We start from the raw sequence: 15,332 nt of genomic DNA, 5'->3' as shown, positions 1-15,332 counted from the left end.
GCGGGAACGGGGGACACCCCGCGGGAACGGGAGACTCCCCACGGGAACAGGGTACACCCCGTGGTAACGGGGGACACCCCACGGGAACGGGGGACATCCCACGGGAATGGGGAACACCCCACGGGAACAGGGTACACCCCGTGGTAACGGGGGGCACCCCACGGGAATGGGGGACATCCCACGGGAACGGGGGACATCCCATGGGAATGGGGGATGCCCTGTGGGAATGGGGGACACCCCACGGGAACAGGGGACACCCCACGGGAATGGGGGACACCCTGCGGGAACAGGGGACACCCTGCGGGAATGGGGGACATCCCACGGGAACAGGGGACATCCCATGGGAATGGGGGATGCCCTGTGGGAATGGGGGACATCCCACGGGAATGGGGGACGCCCTGCGGGAACAGGGCTTGGGATGCGCCAGGCTCCCCAGGGAGCCAGGGGAAGGGGGCGTGTGGGGCCCCCCCCGCCCCACATCCAGTAGCCGCCGCGGCGTGCCCGGTGCTGGGGACCCCCGCCGTGCCCCACGATGGGGGGGGGGTCTCCCTGCGCCCCACTGCGCCACCAGCCCGGCGGCCCCCCCAGGCCCCCAGCGGGCTGCCCCCGGCGCCGCGGTGGGCGCAGCCTCCCCTCGGGCTGCCAGCAGCGCCCGGGGTCCCCGCGGCTCCACTCGCCGCAGCGTGTTAAATTAATGTAGCAGAAAAAATCATTATGCGGGGACACAGATGGAGGTGACCAAGCAGAAAATGCGATGTGCGGCAGCGGAGCCCCGCGCCAGCGTGCAAACGCCACGGGCAGGGGCAGGTTTCCCGGCTCGGAGGCGAGGCGCTCACGGGAGCCGGCCCGGCGGGGGGCTCGGGGGGTCGTCCCCGCCCCCCCCCCGCACCTGCAGCTGGGGCACCGGGGGCCGCGTGCCCGTGGCGGAGCCCCTCCGAGCGGTCCCGGGGGGCTGCTAATCCTCCCCCCACCAAAATGCGGGGCCCCGGGGGGGAGGTGGGGACGGAGCCAGCGGCTCCCCCGAGCGAGCACAGCCCGGGCGCCGCAGCTGCCGCCGGATTAGGAGGCACCGTCGTCGCGCTGCCGGGCCCCCGTCGCCCCGCGGGCCCCCCCCGGCCAGCGGCCCCGTGCCTTTGCCCCGGGCAAAAGCGCCCCGGCAGGACGCCGGCCCGGCGGGCCCAGCCTGACTTCTGGGGGGGGGGGTCATGGCCGGGGGGGGGCACCCCGCTCTGTCGGGGCTCTGCCAGCAGTAAAAGCTGACAGGTTTAGCACGGCTCTGCCAGCACCTCTTAAAAGCGCCCTGTGCCCAGCGGGGAGCGCGTCTGGCTGCGGGAGTGCCCGGCCCCCCAGCCCCGGCCCCCCAGCCCCATGGCGGGTGGGGGGGGGGGGCTCGCCTCCTCCCGGCTGCTGGGATTAGTCCTTCGTTTGCTCCCCAGCTGCAGTGCGATGCACACACGCGCGTACCCACACGGCCGCACGCGCTGCAGAGCCCTGGGGCACGCCGCTGTGCAAATGCACACACAGCCCTGCACGCTCACGCATGCACACCCGCACACACCCGCGCACACCCACCTCCCTCTACAGATGCCCAGACACACGCGCGGAGGCGCCCACGCTTGCACACGCAGTGCACCGAGCTGCGGACGTGCACGGACACCCGTGCGTGCAGACAGGTTGCCGCACGCCCGCACGAGCGCACACGGACCCGGCGGTGCACGTGCACGTGTGCCGAAGCCCTCACGCCAGCACGGGAGCGCGCACACCCCGCGCCGTCCCCCCCGGGCACGTGCCTGGCGAGAAGCACTGAGTGTCTCCGGGCGCTCGCAGGGCCGCGTCCCGCGGGGAGCCCGGAGAGCCCCGTCCCCCGCGCGGCCGCCTCGTCGGCCCAGCCCGCTGCTGCGGGGCCGGGATTTCCCGCGGCGGCGGCGAGCGTGCGGGGCGCCCGGCAGCCCACGCGTGCTCGCGCGGCGCGAGCCGAGCCGCGGCCGGCGCCCCGGGGCCGCGCGGGGCTGGCGCGCCGGGGCGGGCGCGCTGGGAGGGCTGCCCGCGAAACTGCAAACGCTGGCACAAGCCGTCCTGCCTTCGACGAAAGCGGCGAGTGTGAAGTTAAGAGATAAAGAGGGAATTAGGAGATAAAGTCTGCTTAATCCCAGTTGCTCTATGCAATTAAAATGAGCTTCACCCCGCTGTAATTGGGTGGAAGCTGCCTGGCAGCGTCAGCGCGACCGGGAGCGTCGCGCGAGCCGGCGCGGAGGATTCGCCGCGCCGAGCGCCGAGACTTATCTCCCCGCCAGGAAACCGGAGAGGGCAGCGGCACAGAGCGCGGCGGTTAATGAGGTGAAAGCGGAAAGCCTGGCACGAGGGATTAGCTCCCGGCCTGCTCCGCTGCCGAGAGCCCCAGGTTTCCTGGGAAGATTTTTCCCTGCGTTGCAAATGCAAACGTTTACAGCCGCTGCTGTTAAACAGAGCTAGGAAAACCCCACGTGCACGTTGAAAGGACATCGATGAAGTGCCAGGAGAGTTACAGCCCCAGTAACCCACCGCCCGGCGGCGGGGGCCGCGAGCCTGCTTTAACTTTGCCGTCGGAAAGGCATATTAAAGCCCTGCTCTGCCCTGAAAGCCGGAGCGGCTCCGCGGAGCCGGGGAAGCGGGGCAGGGTGGCGCGGGAGCGGGAGCGGAGGGCACCCAGCCGGGGCTCGCGGGGCGCCGGCGGCACCCCGGCTCGGCCCTTGACCGCTCTCCTGCACCCGGCTGGTCCCTTCCTTCCTCCCGCGGTGGCTCCGGGCACTGCCGGTCCCGCTCGCCCCGGGCTGGCCTGCACGGCGGCAGCGGTGGCTCGCGCGCCTCCGCGGTCCCGCCCGGCCTCGGCCGCTCCTGCCCCGGCGCCCGTCCGTGCACGCACGAGCAGCCGCCGCCTCCCCGAGCAGGAGGCTCTTCTCCCGCCTCCTCTCCGTCGGCGGCTCCTCCGGCTGCTGGCACCTTCGCCTCTCTGGGCCGTGGCCCTGGGCACGGCGGGACAGGGACGGGGACAAAGATGAGGATGAGAATGGGGGTGGGCATGGGGATGGGGACAGGGATGGAGCTGGGGACAGGGAGGGGGATGGGGATGGGGACGGGGATGGAGATGGGGACAGGGATTGGGATGGGATGGGGACGGGGACGGGGACGGGGATGGGGATGGGGATGGGGATGAGCATGGGGATGGGGACAGGGATGGGGATGGGATTGGGATGGGGACGGGGATGGGAACAGGGATGGAGATGGGGACAGGGATGGAGATGGGGATGGGGATGGGGACAAGGATGGGGCTTTCCGGGGCGGGCTGCTCCGGCTGGCACCTTGTGCAGCCTGACTCACCGCATCCGGGGTGGGTCATGGTTTCGGCCGCTTCTGCCTCCCGGCGTGCAATCCCGGCTCCCCGCCCGCGCGCCGGCGGCCCGGGGCTGCTCTCGCCCCGGCGGCGGCGGTAGGGGCTGCAGGAGGCCGAGCAGTGCCGGGCGGCTGCTGTGGGGCGCTGCGACGCCGGGGGGGAGCGGTGCCCTCCCGCGGCCCCACTTCGCGCCCGTCCCCCTGGGCCGAGCCGGGCCGGGCCGAGCCGAGCGGCGGAGGCAGGGTGCCGACACCGGCGCTAAAACCCCCGGCATCGGGCCAGCCCCGAGCCCGGCGTCGGGGCTGCTGTTCCCTTCCCTGCAGCCCCCCAGGCTGCTTTCCTCGCCCTGCCGCCCCGCCGCAGCCCTGGACGGAGCCGCGGGAGCCTCTGGGCGGCCCGCGAGCGGCTCCCCGGGCCCCGGTGTCCTGCAGGCGTCCCTGCCGCATCCCCTGGGCTTCCGCCTCCCCCGGGACCGGGATGCTGCGCCGGGCACAAACCAAGGGGGCCTGGAAGGGAGGAGTGGGAAGAAAATGATTAAAATAACCAAAAGAAAAAAAAAAGGAAAAGAGAAAAAAAAGCCCTGGGAAAAAGCTGCGCAGGGTCCTGGAACACGCACAGAGCCTGTAAGTGGTCTTAAAAGTTACCAATAAATAATCTTAACGGGAAACAGAAGGAGCAGAGCCGGGGCGCTTGTGGGTGTCCCGCAGCTCCCTGCGAGCATGGGAAAAGGCGCCGGGTCCCGGCCCCGCGCCGCCGGGGGAAAGCGCCTTCCCGGGCTCGGCGGCGGCGGCCCTGCGCGGCTGGGGGGCTGCGGGGCTCCCCGCCGAGCCGCGGCGGCGTCAGCCAGGAGCGCGGCGAGGAGGACGCCGAGCCGCCGGCGGAGCCGCCCCGTGAAGCCTCCGTCTTCCTCCTCCGGTGCCGCGGAGGGAGGCGGGGAGAGGCTCGCGCCTTGCCGCCTCGGCCCTCGCCAACGCCGCGGGGCTCTGCCGGCGGCTCTCGTCCCCCTCCGCCGGGTCTGCTCGCACAGAGCCGGCCCCGGCCTCCCCCTGCCCGAACTTTCCAGCTCTCTCCGGCGCGGGAACAATCGGGGCCTTTGTCTTCCTCTTAATCTCCCAGTTAGGAATTAAAAGCAGGGGAAAAAACAGCGGCACAAAAGGCTCTTTTGCCCAGGCCCGAAGGGGGGAGAGCGGCGAGGGGCTGGGAGCCGGCGCCTCCCCGCGGCGTCGCCCCCCGGCACCCCCTTCCTCGCCGCTCTGGCGCGCCCGCGGATCGGATCCGGGCCGGCGCCCGGCCCCGAGCAGAGCCCCCGAGCCCGGCGGGAGCCACGCGGGCGCCGCGGACCTCCGCAGAGCCTCTTCAGTGATTTAATTGAGAAAAAGCACTCGTTAAAAAATAGTTTTACAAACTAGGAAGCCCCCTCCCCCCTGAGAGGCTGGAAGACGCGGCAGGGGCTGACGGTCCCCGCGTGTCCCCAGTGCCCGGCTCCGCGGCGCTGCCTCCGTGCCCCGCGGAGGAGGCCGGGGTTAATGAGCAACCTGCCGGCCCCGGCCGCCGAGCACCCGGCTCAGCAGCTGCCTTCCCGCAGGAGGCGGCGCGGGAAGGTGCCGGCGAGGCGATTCGCGGATGCAGGTGTGCGGTCGCACCTCCGGCTGGGAAGGGGAGGCTCGGCCGCCCCTAGGGAATGCCGGGCGGGCGGCCGGAGGAGAGACAGACGTCCGTGCCCCGGGGGGACGCGGGCACCCCTGGGGCGGGACGGGAAGCCCAGCCATCCCCCGTTGGAAGCTGGGGGCAGGGGCCTTGGCAGGGCTCTCCGGCTGCCCCCTGTGCTCACTCGCACGCCCCGGGTTTGGGTCCTACAGCCCCGGCTTGACCGGAGGAGATGAGGGGGGGAAAAAAAGAAAAGAAAGAAAAAAAGAGGAAGAAAGAGGAAGGAGTTAAGAAGTCAGCACCTATTGCACGGGACGGAGTTTCACAGGCTGTGCCCCTGCAAATCCTAACCCTCAACCCCCACAGGGCTCCCTAGATGTTGGGGGGCTGGGTACAGCCTCTGCACAGACACGTCCCCTCCAGCACGCTCCAGCGCCGGAGACGGCGGCGCCCGTCTCGCTGGCTGCGGGAGAGACCGATCGAGCAACAGAAACTCAGGTAAAATTCTTATTGCCTTTATTCTGCCCGTTGCCTCACACAGTCCTGACGGCCAGCACACACGCACGCAACGCACGCACACACTCACGCACACTCACGCACGCTGGGAGTCTTGCCCTCAGCTTGGAGGAACCGGGCTGCAGGAAATAGTCAAGAGAAAGGTGAGTGAGTCTTTTGGCAGCAATCACAGCGTGTGTCAGGAGCGGCTCGGCCGCGCCGGCTCTCGCGCCGGCGGGCCCTGCTCCTTCTGCATAAAAACGCGAGGCTGGGGGAGGCCCAGGCCTCTCCCCTCGGCGCAGCCTCCCTCCCCCCAGCCCCGCTCTCCGTCCCCACAGGCGGGAGCGCGGCTGCCTTCGGTCCTGGGGGTGGGGGGGTCCCTGTGCAAACGTGCTGGCGGCCTTACTCTGCAGTCCAGAGCCGGCCATGAGAACCAAGAGGGGTAAGAGATGCGGAGCTGGGCGCCTGGTCCCCCTTCCTCCCCTTTCTGCTCCCTCTTATTTTTTAATATATATATCTATAGATATATTTTTTTTGCCTAACTCCCTGCATAGTAAAATCTCACTGGGTTCGGATTCTGGCGTGCAAAGCCAAGAAACGGAGCAAAGCCTTCCCTTCGGACACGTTCCAGCGCAGACCCTCGTGCGGAGGGGCCGCGAGGGGCGGAGGAGAGAGAAGTGATTGTCTGGGGCCAGGCGGCCCCTTCCCTGCCGCCGTCTCCGCCGTGGGCAGCCCCCGCGTCGGCTCGGCCTCCCCTTGCTGCTTCCAGAGTCGGGGAAGGCTTCGGACGTGTCTGACGGACTTAGCGGACGGGTAAACAGTCTCTGGCCTCAGAGAGAGGTGGGAAGTGAGGACTTGGTGTGGGGAAAACAGGGTAAAAAAAAAATCCAAGAAGCAGAACAACTCTTCAAACCGATGGGCACCGAGACAGGGCGGTAAGCGAGGTGTGCCATCTCCGTCCCATAATCCATCTTCAATATGAAGACTGTGTCGCTGCCTCGTCGCTCCAGGACACAGAACGAAAAGCTGGGCTCCCTCTCGGCATGAGTGCCTCCGATCCAGGGAAGGACGGCCCAGCCTGGCCCGGCCCAGGCAATCGTCCGAGGCAGAGGAGCGCCACGTGAAGGGGAAAACGGGAAGCCGGGCTGCACCGCAAACTGGAACCTGGTTGGCAGATTCCCTCGGTCCGTTCCAATGCAGAGTCCCCTGCGGTCAAACCTGAACCGGGAGCGTCTGGTTCATCTGCAGCCTCATGTCCTGAATGCTGCTCAGGATCTTCTTCTGGTGCCCTGCTAGCGTCACCCCTATCCTCAGCAGGTCTCTGTAAGGAGGAGGTGACAGATTTAGTGGCCTGCCAGCTGCTACACCAGAACACACCCCTGCCAATCACATCTTCGTAACAGCCTTCTGCCAAGCTCCAGTGTCTATTGCCAGAGGAACTGGTGACTCCGGATGCTGAATGCCAGATCTTTACTCGCTTAGGAAAACCCCATGCACAATTCGCCCCTCGGCACACGCGGGCCAAAGGCTGCCAGAGAGGCGAGAGATTACCTGCCGCAGGCCCAGCCCCAGCTCTCCGAGCTCTCCCTCCTCCTCAAGCAGGGACTTACTCTGCAGTCATCTGGGCCACCAGGTCGAAGGAGGCAAAGCCAGCATTGACAAAGTTCTCCTTGTACCGTCCCATTTTGATGGCGTCCAGCCAGTCTCCCACAGTGGTGAAGGTAGTGTAGTCCGGGACGCTACGGTCCAGGAGTGGCTGTGAGACACTAAGGAGCAAGAGAAGCACAGGTCACAGGGAGCAGGGGGATGTGCAGGTGTACTAGAAGTGGGGCTGACTCATCTCTGGGACAAGGGCTATGGGACAGCAAACATCCCTGCATTCCTTGGGGGAAGCCAGGGCAAGCTCTAGCTGCAGGCAGGGACATCACTGACCCAGACTGGACGCTGGCGATGACTTTCAGGCTGGCAGCGTTGCGGATGAGCTTGTCCAGCGTGTTGACGATCTGTGCAAACTTGGGCCGCAGGTTGCGGTCACGCACCCAGCAGTCCAACATCAGCTGATGCAGAGCCGTGGGGCAATCCATGGGGGGTGGCAGGCGGTAATCTTGCTCCACTGCATTGATCACCTGCAGAGAGACACGCAGAGGCAGGCTGTGAGTCACCCCCGCGGCTGGCCCATAGCTCCCTGCTCCCTGGGGAGCACTTACATCCTGGTTGGACATGTCCCAGTAGGGTCGCTCCCCGTAGGACATCACTTCCCACATGACGATGCCGTAGCTCCACACGTCGCTGGCCGAAGTGAATTTGCGGTAGGTGATCGCCTCCGGAGCTGTCCATCTGATAGGGATTTTGCCACCCTGCAGGGATACACAGCTCTTAGTTAGTGCACATGATGTTCCCCTCCAACCTGGATCTGCGGATCCCCCCACAAATGCCCGTACCAGGGAGCTGGTGTAGGTGGGGTCAGCTGGGTCATCCTCCAGGAAGCGAGAGAGCCCAAAGTCAGACACTTTGCAGACCAAATTGCTGTTGACCAGGATGTTGCGGGCAGCCAAGTCCCGGTGTACATAGTTCATCTCTGAAAGGTACTTCATGCCAGCAGCAATGCCTCGTAGCATCCCCACCAGCTGGATGACTGTGAACTGCCCATCGTTCAGCTGCCAGGGAGAGATCGGCAGGGTTTTCAGCCCTTTGATAGACTGGGGAGGGATCCTACCCTGCTACCATCATCTTCCTCCTCCCTAGAGCCAACCCTCTTCCCTACTCCACAGATGTCACTACTCACAGGTCAGCCCTGGGATATCAGCACGATAGTGCTGACAGAGGAGAATGGGAGCTCAGAGTGGCCCAGCCCCTTGCACTCGAGCCCCCAGTCCAGGGCAGGAGGGGACACTTACCCGGAGGAAGGAGTCAAGCGCACAGTTCTCCATGAACTCTGTGATGATCATGACAGGGCGGCTCTTGGTTACCACACCCTCCAGGTGGATGATGTTGGGGTGGTCGAACTGGCCCATGATGCTGGCTTCGCTCAAGAAGTCCCGCCGCTGCCGCTCCGTGTAACCCACCTTCAGCGTCTTGATGGCCACAAAGATCTCACGGCGGCCGGGCAGCTTCAGGCGTCCACGACACACCTCGCCAAACTCCCCTGTGGATGGGAAGGGACGAAGAGGGCAGCATGGTAAGCAGTGAGACAGGACAAGAGGAAGCAGCCTCAGAGGCTGCTGCACCGAGTCCCAGGACTTGCCTGCTCCAATGACCTCCTCAATTTTGACACAGGAGATGTCAATCTCTTTGGCAAATTCCCGGACAGCTTCGTTGGGGTCCTCATAGGTGAAGGGGTCGATGTAGACCTTCATCCCAGGGGTGACTGCAAGAGCAGAAGGGATGTTAGGGGGAGGGACACAACACAGGTGACAGACATGCCAAGCCAACTTCGCACAGGCCATCAGTCCATCCCTTCCAACGGGGATGGACTTCTCTTCCAATCCCTTCTCTTCCAATCTGCAGGAAGAGAAGGCTCCTCCTTCCCTTGTGCATGGGGGCAGGAGGACACATTTCTCCCTCTCTCTCTTGAGAGGGGGCACAGAGCCCATGTGCTGGGCTCTCGCGCTCACCGTATTGCTGCAGCTTCTCTGTGTACTCGGGATCTGTGCTGTTGCGCTGCTTCCTGCCCAAAGGAGACGAGAGGAGGTTTTCAGTAACCATCCCTTTCCTGATGGGGCAAAGACATTTACTGCCAGCTTCCAACTCCCAGCACAGCCAACCTATGCCAGAGAGCTTCTGCTCTGGCAGCCCACGAGCAAAGCAATCCCTCTACCTAAGGGGTAATGGGAGAAGATGGCCTAGCTCTGCTAAGGGAGGAATGGCTGAGCCTAAGATGGGCACTGGGGAAGCTGAGGGATCTACTGGGATCCTACAGACCCTGCATTCTGGTACCCACATGCAGTGGGTCCAGGCCTTCACTCTTAGACTGGAGCTGGAGGAGCTCTGCCCATAGGCAAGGTGGGGCTGCAGGCCACATGAGCAACCCCCACACACAGCTCTGACCCCCATCCCCTGCAGAGCCAGTACCTGAAGCAGACGATAGCGATGACCACCACAGCGACAACAAACACCAGCACCGCGGTGGCCGAACCCACAATCAGAGGCAGCTCCTGGAAACTCTTGCTGGTGGAGCCTGGTGGAGGGAAAGGCAGGAATCAAAGTCCAGCTGGGGAGGGAGCTTATGTAAGAGTGCTGAGGGATGAAGGCAGTCCAGCCCTGGTACCTACCATTCTCTGCAGTTGTCTGAAACTCCATGGGGAGGCTGTAGAGGCCATATCCGGCCACCGTGCGTGCCCGGACCTGCACCACATACCGGGCATTGGCCTTCAGGCCATCCAGCCGCACCATGTTGTTCTGACTGGTGACAGTGTTGGCAATGCCATCGCTCTGGCCTTGCTGCAGGGGAGACACATGGATGTCACTTCCGTAAACAATCCCATCTTTGTTATCCCCCTACCCCATCGCTTCCTCCTGGTCTCTGAGCACCCTCTCTGTGGGATGTCCAGGGCTGCAGGGCTGACTGCCAGCCAGAAGAGCTGAAGGGGCAGAGGCCACCTCACACTCTGCTTTACCTTCTCAGAGTACTTGATCTCATAGTCGAGAATGATGCCGTTGGGTCTCTCCGGGGGAGTCCACGACAGCGTCATGCTGTTCCCGGTGCTGCCCTGCAGGTGCATCGTAGGCACGGCAGATGGGGCTAGGAAAGGGGACAGGAGAGAAATGAGGCTGGGACAACGCTTGTTCGACACTATTGCAGCCCAGCAAGGCCGCCACGTGGCTGGACACACGGTTTGTCCCCAGCCATCCTGGGCAGGACACGCAGATGCCACTCCAAGCTCTAAGACTGGCATCCCACAAGTTTCTGGAGGGAGAGGCAATCTTGACATCTTGCAGCCAAGCTGATACCGGACCCTTGGAAACAGCTCTGAAGTAACATTTCACCTCATGCCTAGCTGCAAAGTTGTGCAGAGAAAGGCCCTGCTGCTGAAAACAGGGCTCTATGCCCTCCTCCACTTGTCTAGAGCTCCCTGTTCCACCCCACTGATGAGACCCGTGAAATCAGATCAGAGCGCGGCGGCTGAGATTACCAGCACGCTGGAGGCAGGCCAGAGGGGGAGGAAAGAGGAAATAGCAGAGCACTTGGCCTGCTGCAAAGGTTTGGGCTGGTGCTGAGCTTTCCTGGGCCCACAGGGAGAAATCTCATTTCCTTCCTCCTCCCTTCACAGCAGGCACAACATCTCTGAGATGGGTCTAAGAGATCCAGAGCTCTCCGGAGCATCTGCCAACCCTGCCCTTCTCCGCTTGCATGAGTTTTGATCTCATCTCCTCCAGGGATATGCATTTAAACGGAGAGGAGAATTTACCCAAGGGATTAGATGCAGACATGGAGAGCCTGTAACGCAGCAGCACAAAGGACTTCAGCCTCAAAAGCTGTCAGCAAGAAATCCCTGCTCTGCTCTGCAGTGGAGAGCCAGCTCCTGCTCGCTGCCAGCTCCACTGACCTGCCTGGTTGGTGGTGATGTTGACAGAAGCAAAATGGGGAGAGTAGGGGCTCTTGCTGGAGATGCCGTTCACAGCCTGGATCTCAAAGGTGTACTGGGTGTGGGCCATCAGGTTGCTGATGTAGATGCGACGCTCAGTGAGGCCGAGCTGGCGTGGCACGAACTCCACGTTGTCGTCACAGCGCGTGCAAACGCGCCTCTCCACGCTGCATTTCTTGCAGATGACGTTGTAGAGCAGGTCATCCCGCCCGCCCGTGTCCCGCGGCTCGCTCCACTCTAGCACCAGCGATGTCTCGTTCACATTGGAGATGACGCTGCGGGGGGCGGATGGGATGCCTGGGGGGTGAACAGAGAGCCCAGGGGTCAGGGAATGCTGTCATGCCCCCCCTGCCCAGCTCACCTCCTGGGGTGGCCATGGTACCTCCCTGCCCCAGGACCAGATCTGCAACCTCCAAATCTCCCCCCAGCTCCCCGCTGCCAGGCTCTGCCCTCTCTGTATAGGGCTGGACTCACTGGTGCAGGCGCTGTCTGCAGGGTCCGTATCTGCTCGATAATAGCCGTTTCGACACGTGCAAACCGTAGCCGCTCCAGAGGTCGTCCGGCTGTTGGGAGGGCAGGGAGAGCAGGGGCCTTCCCCTTGCTTAGACTTGAAGGTTCCTGGACCACATGCTGGAAGAAGGAAAAACAAATCAGCATTATGAAGTGTACCAGAGAGCATCTGTGATTCCCCCCAAGGCTGAGCAGACCCTTCCCTGCTGCCCTGCAAAGTCTCTGATCAGCGGCTTGAGGACCACAGGCCACCTGCCAGCCTTTCCTCCACGGGCTGTGGATACAGATGCTGCTGCAGCCTGAGCTGAGAGGGAGAGTAAAGGGTGCCATTTCCTGCATTCCTCAACAGCTTGTTCGAGGAAGGCTGGGCCCTCTCCAGCAGTCAGCTCTGCCTCCAAGGCTAACTCCCTCAAGCAGGGTTTGCGTCCAGGGACACTCTTCCCATGCTCCAAGGGCCATCCCGGTCTGCTGTAGGCCCTTTCCCCAGCACTCCCTGTGAGACTCATCTTCACTCTGTCATCACAGCTGGTCAGGATGAACCAGAAACCTTCCAGTGACCCAGAGGAGACCAAACCACAGGCTATTTGTGATTTGGGGCTCAAGGGTGAGCCAGGCACCATGCTCAGCAGGACTGGCAACCCAGGTTAAGGCTGCCATGGGGAGCTGGTGCTGAGAGGCTGTCCAGCTTGGTTGAGCTCGCCCCAGTACACTGAGCAGTGCCCTGGGCTGGGTAGGGAAGTCCAGCCACAAAAATATGTCCCCCTGCTTTGCTTCTTCACTGCACTTCCCAAGGAGAAGTGTCGCAGTGCACAGGCTTGCCCTTCCCCAGCTCTGCTCCCGCTGGCTTCCCCAGTCTGCCCAGTGCCCTCCGCCTCCTGAGGAAGCAAAGCGGGTAATGGAGGCCTCAGCCCTGCCACGGCAGCCCCACGCGGCCCCAGACGCAGCCGCCCAACCCTGAACCTTCTGCCTAGGGCACTTCAGCCACTTCTCAGCTCCGGGGCCGTTGGCATCCCCCAAGGAAGGCTCAAGTAGTGTGCTGAGCAAGATTAAAACATTCCAGCAGGTCCTTAGCTAAATAGCTGCTTTGACTGTGTTGCCAACATCTTAACCCCCCTCGCTTCCGATCAGAGCCCTTCAAGGAGCCAGAAGTCCCGGCATCCGGGCCTGGCGTGCAGGATGGGGCGCTCAGTCATACAGATGGACATGTGAAAGCCTCCACGGCACTCGAGCTGAGGAGCAGAGCAGCCTCAGGAAAACAACCCACACCTTGAAATAGCCTAATTTACTGTAGTCCTGCAGCAAGCACATGGCAAGAGGGGACAGGAGGAGTTTAAAACCACGCTGGTATTGGGGGACCAAAGCTAGACATGGGAATCAGGTCTTTGCTCTGCGTTTGCAGACAGCCCGAGCGATCAGAGGGTGCCAGCAGTGACTCTGCTTTGGCATCGCTCCCCTTGCTCACAGCTGGCGCAGCGTCAGGACCGGGAGGGCTGGGACTCCCCTGGAGGAGGCACCTCCTCCTCCCCCCCCTTCCAAAACGTCCTGTGGCTCCCGAGGCCACTGGCAGCCCCATCCCGAAGCGGAAGCTGCTGGCCCATGCCTGCCACATGACATCACCCGTAAACAAGAGGAGGTTTCTCCTTGCCTCATCCCAGCCGGAGCAAGCGGAAGTTTCCTGTTATGAGGCATCTCCTAACACCCTCTGCAGGAAGTTTTCCGCTGGCAGCGGCGGCCCGGCGCGCAGGGCGTGGAGCGCCGCTGAATCACCCGCTGGCTCGTTCGGCCTCAGCCGGCCCCGCGGGTCCCGGGCCGCGCGGCTCTCGCCGCCGCCGCGTCCCCGGCCCGGCCCTCTCCGGCTGCCCCGTCCCGCAGAAGGGAGCTGGGCGCCTGCCCAAGCAGCTGCCGGCGCCTCCGGCCTCTCGGTGCCCCCGGCCAGCACGGCTGTGCAGCGCTGCGCTGCCGCCGCGGTACGGAGACCCGCGATGCCAGGAAACCCCGGCTCCGGCTCCTTTGCAGCCGCAGCGCTGCCTCTGCGGGCGCCCGCCGCAGGAGCGGGGCGAGCGGCTGCGGCCGCCGGGCAGGACACCCCGCCACCGGGTACGGGGCTCAGCAGCCCGCTGGGGACGCGGCGGACGCGGCGCTTCCACCACTCTCACGCCCCGCGAGCCCAGGCCTTCCGTCAAAACAGGACTGACCGCACTGGCTCCGCTCACTCCCTCGCTCCTTGACCTGAATTTACCTGGCCTTTCGGGATCTCCCTTTGGGAACTAAAGTTTAGCCCCTCCTGACTGCGCAGCCTGCAGAGCAAAGGGACAGCTCCAGTCTGCTTTGTCTGGCTGATCTGCAAGCGACTGGAGGAAATCCAGAGCTCCCGGTCGCACCAGCCCAGGGCACGCTCGTCCGACCCGGCCGCCGCCGCAGAACGCGGAGATGGGGACAGCGGACGCCCCGAGGTACCGGAGCAGCCTCAGCCCACGCCGCCCCCCCAGCTGGAGTCCCAGGCAGTTAAAACTGGGTGGATGCAGATTCACACATACGGAACCAGATTGCTGAGGAATGAGAGATGACTGAAACCTCTTGGACAGGAACACTCTGGGCTCTGAAAGCTGCCAAACATGCTTTGGTTGTGGACAGGAGCCCAGATCCATCAGGGACAAACCCCCAGAAATAATAGCTGGCTGGGGGCAGGGGGGGAAAGGAATGAAACTGGAGCTAGCAGGACTTGCCTGGAGCCAAAAAGCCCAAGCGCGGCGTTAGAGACGGGGATGGCGAGATGCTCTGGAGAGGCTCCAGCCTGGATAGCTGCGCTTTGCCTCCCGACGGCCGCCTGCCCGCTCGGGACGGACCGCCGGCTGCCCCGGCTCCGAGCTGCCCTGGCTGGGCCGGGAAACCCAAACCCGCTGCCCCCACAGCCCCGCTCCTGCTGCGGCAGCCGCCCCTCTGAGCCTCTCTTCACAGGACGGAAGCCTTCCTCGCTCTGCCGCCTCCTCCTCCTCCTCTCCCCCGCCGCCCGGGCAGCCTTGCAGCCCCTGCTCAGAGGTAAGCATGCTCCCCGCTTACAGTCGCTCGGATGAAAGCACAGGGAGGGAGCGTGCCGCGCAGCGACCGGGGGCTGACTCAGCCCGCAGCTTCCCCAGGCCGAGGAGCAGCGCGGCCGCAGCGGCCAGCCCGTCCCGGCGGGGTACGGACCGCACGGGGCCGGCGAGCTCCCGCCGCCCGGCGGGGCCGTCCCTGCAAAGCGTCCTGCCCCCGCGGCACCGAGCACAGCCGGAGCTGGGGAAGGTCGTTTCAGCGAACCCGCGACTCCCCCTGACCCGCAAAGCGGGGAGAGGAGCTAATTCCCACCCGGAGTGAGGTGGGGAAGGGAGGGAAAGGGACCGAGGCCCAGAACCACTGCAGTGTTTAACTATCCAACTCCCTTTAATAAATCAGAGCATAAAGACCTTGGTGGCAGCGTGACAGCTCTCAGCCACATTTGAAGCCTGTAACAGAGCTGAAAACTGATCCCAAGTCCCTGGTGGATAAGCCGCTGTGTCATCTCTTCTCTGCAAGAAACTGCCTGTACAACAACCGCTGTCTTGGCCAGCACGCTGGGGAACGAGCCCAGGAGCTCCGGAGTGGGAACGTGACTCTTTCCAGCCTGAGCTGCAGAGCCAGGCTCCCCTCTTCCCACCGAGAGGTTTGCATAAGCACTTTTCTCACTAAAGCATCCTCAGATAAAATAT

At 64.1% G+C, this 15,332-nt stretch overlaps 1 protein-coding gene across 2 annotated transcripts in view; it reads right to left on the bottom strand.

Moving 5' to 3' along the window:
- Window positions 1–5,511: 5,511 nt before the first annotated feature.
- The window catches only part of EPHB3 (EPH receptor B3), a 31,159-nt gene continuing 21,338 nt past the window's right edge, over window positions 5,512–15,332 (bottom strand). The window contains exons 4-16 of one of the 2 annotated variants that reach the window (XM_062583276.1): window positions 11,572–11,727; window positions 11,059–11,394; window positions 10,129–10,253; window positions 9,784–9,952; window positions 9,584–9,689; window positions 9,127–9,224; window positions 8,757–8,879; window positions 8,410–8,657; window positions 7,954–8,169; window positions 7,720–7,869; window positions 7,445–7,638; window positions 7,123–7,278; window positions 5,512–6,833 (exon numbers count right to left, since the gene is read on the bottom strand). In XM_062583276.1, the coding sequence (XP_062439260.1) occupies window positions 6,725–6,833; window positions 7,123–7,278; window positions 7,445–7,638; window positions 7,720–7,869; window positions 7,954–8,169; window positions 8,410–8,657; window positions 8,757–8,879; window positions 9,127–9,224; window positions 9,584–9,689; window positions 9,784–9,952; window positions 10,129–10,253; window positions 11,059–11,394; window positions 11,572–11,727 (2,186 nt within the window). In that variant the 3' untranslated portion in view covers window positions 5,512–6,724. The remainder of the gene's footprint in view (window positions 6,834–7,122; window positions 7,279–7,444; window positions 7,639–7,719; window positions 7,870–7,953; window positions 8,170–8,409; window positions 8,658–8,756; window positions 8,880–9,126; window positions 9,225–9,583; window positions 9,690–9,783; window positions 9,953–10,128; window positions 10,254–11,058; window positions 11,395–11,571; window positions 11,728–15,332) is intronic. The other variant, XM_062583277.1, reaches the window with a different exon arrangement.

This window comes from Rhea pennata, chromosome 9, assembly GCF_028389875.1.
Source record: "Rhea pennata isolate bPtePen1 chromosome 9, bPtePen1.pri, whole genome shotgun sequence".
NCBI classification, from domain to species: domain Eukaryota; kingdom Metazoa; phylum Chordata; class Aves; order Rheiformes; family Rheidae; genus Rhea; species Rhea pennata.
The sequence above is the reverse complement of the archived record's forward strand: the minus strand, read 5'-3'. Positions and strand labels throughout refer to the sequence as shown.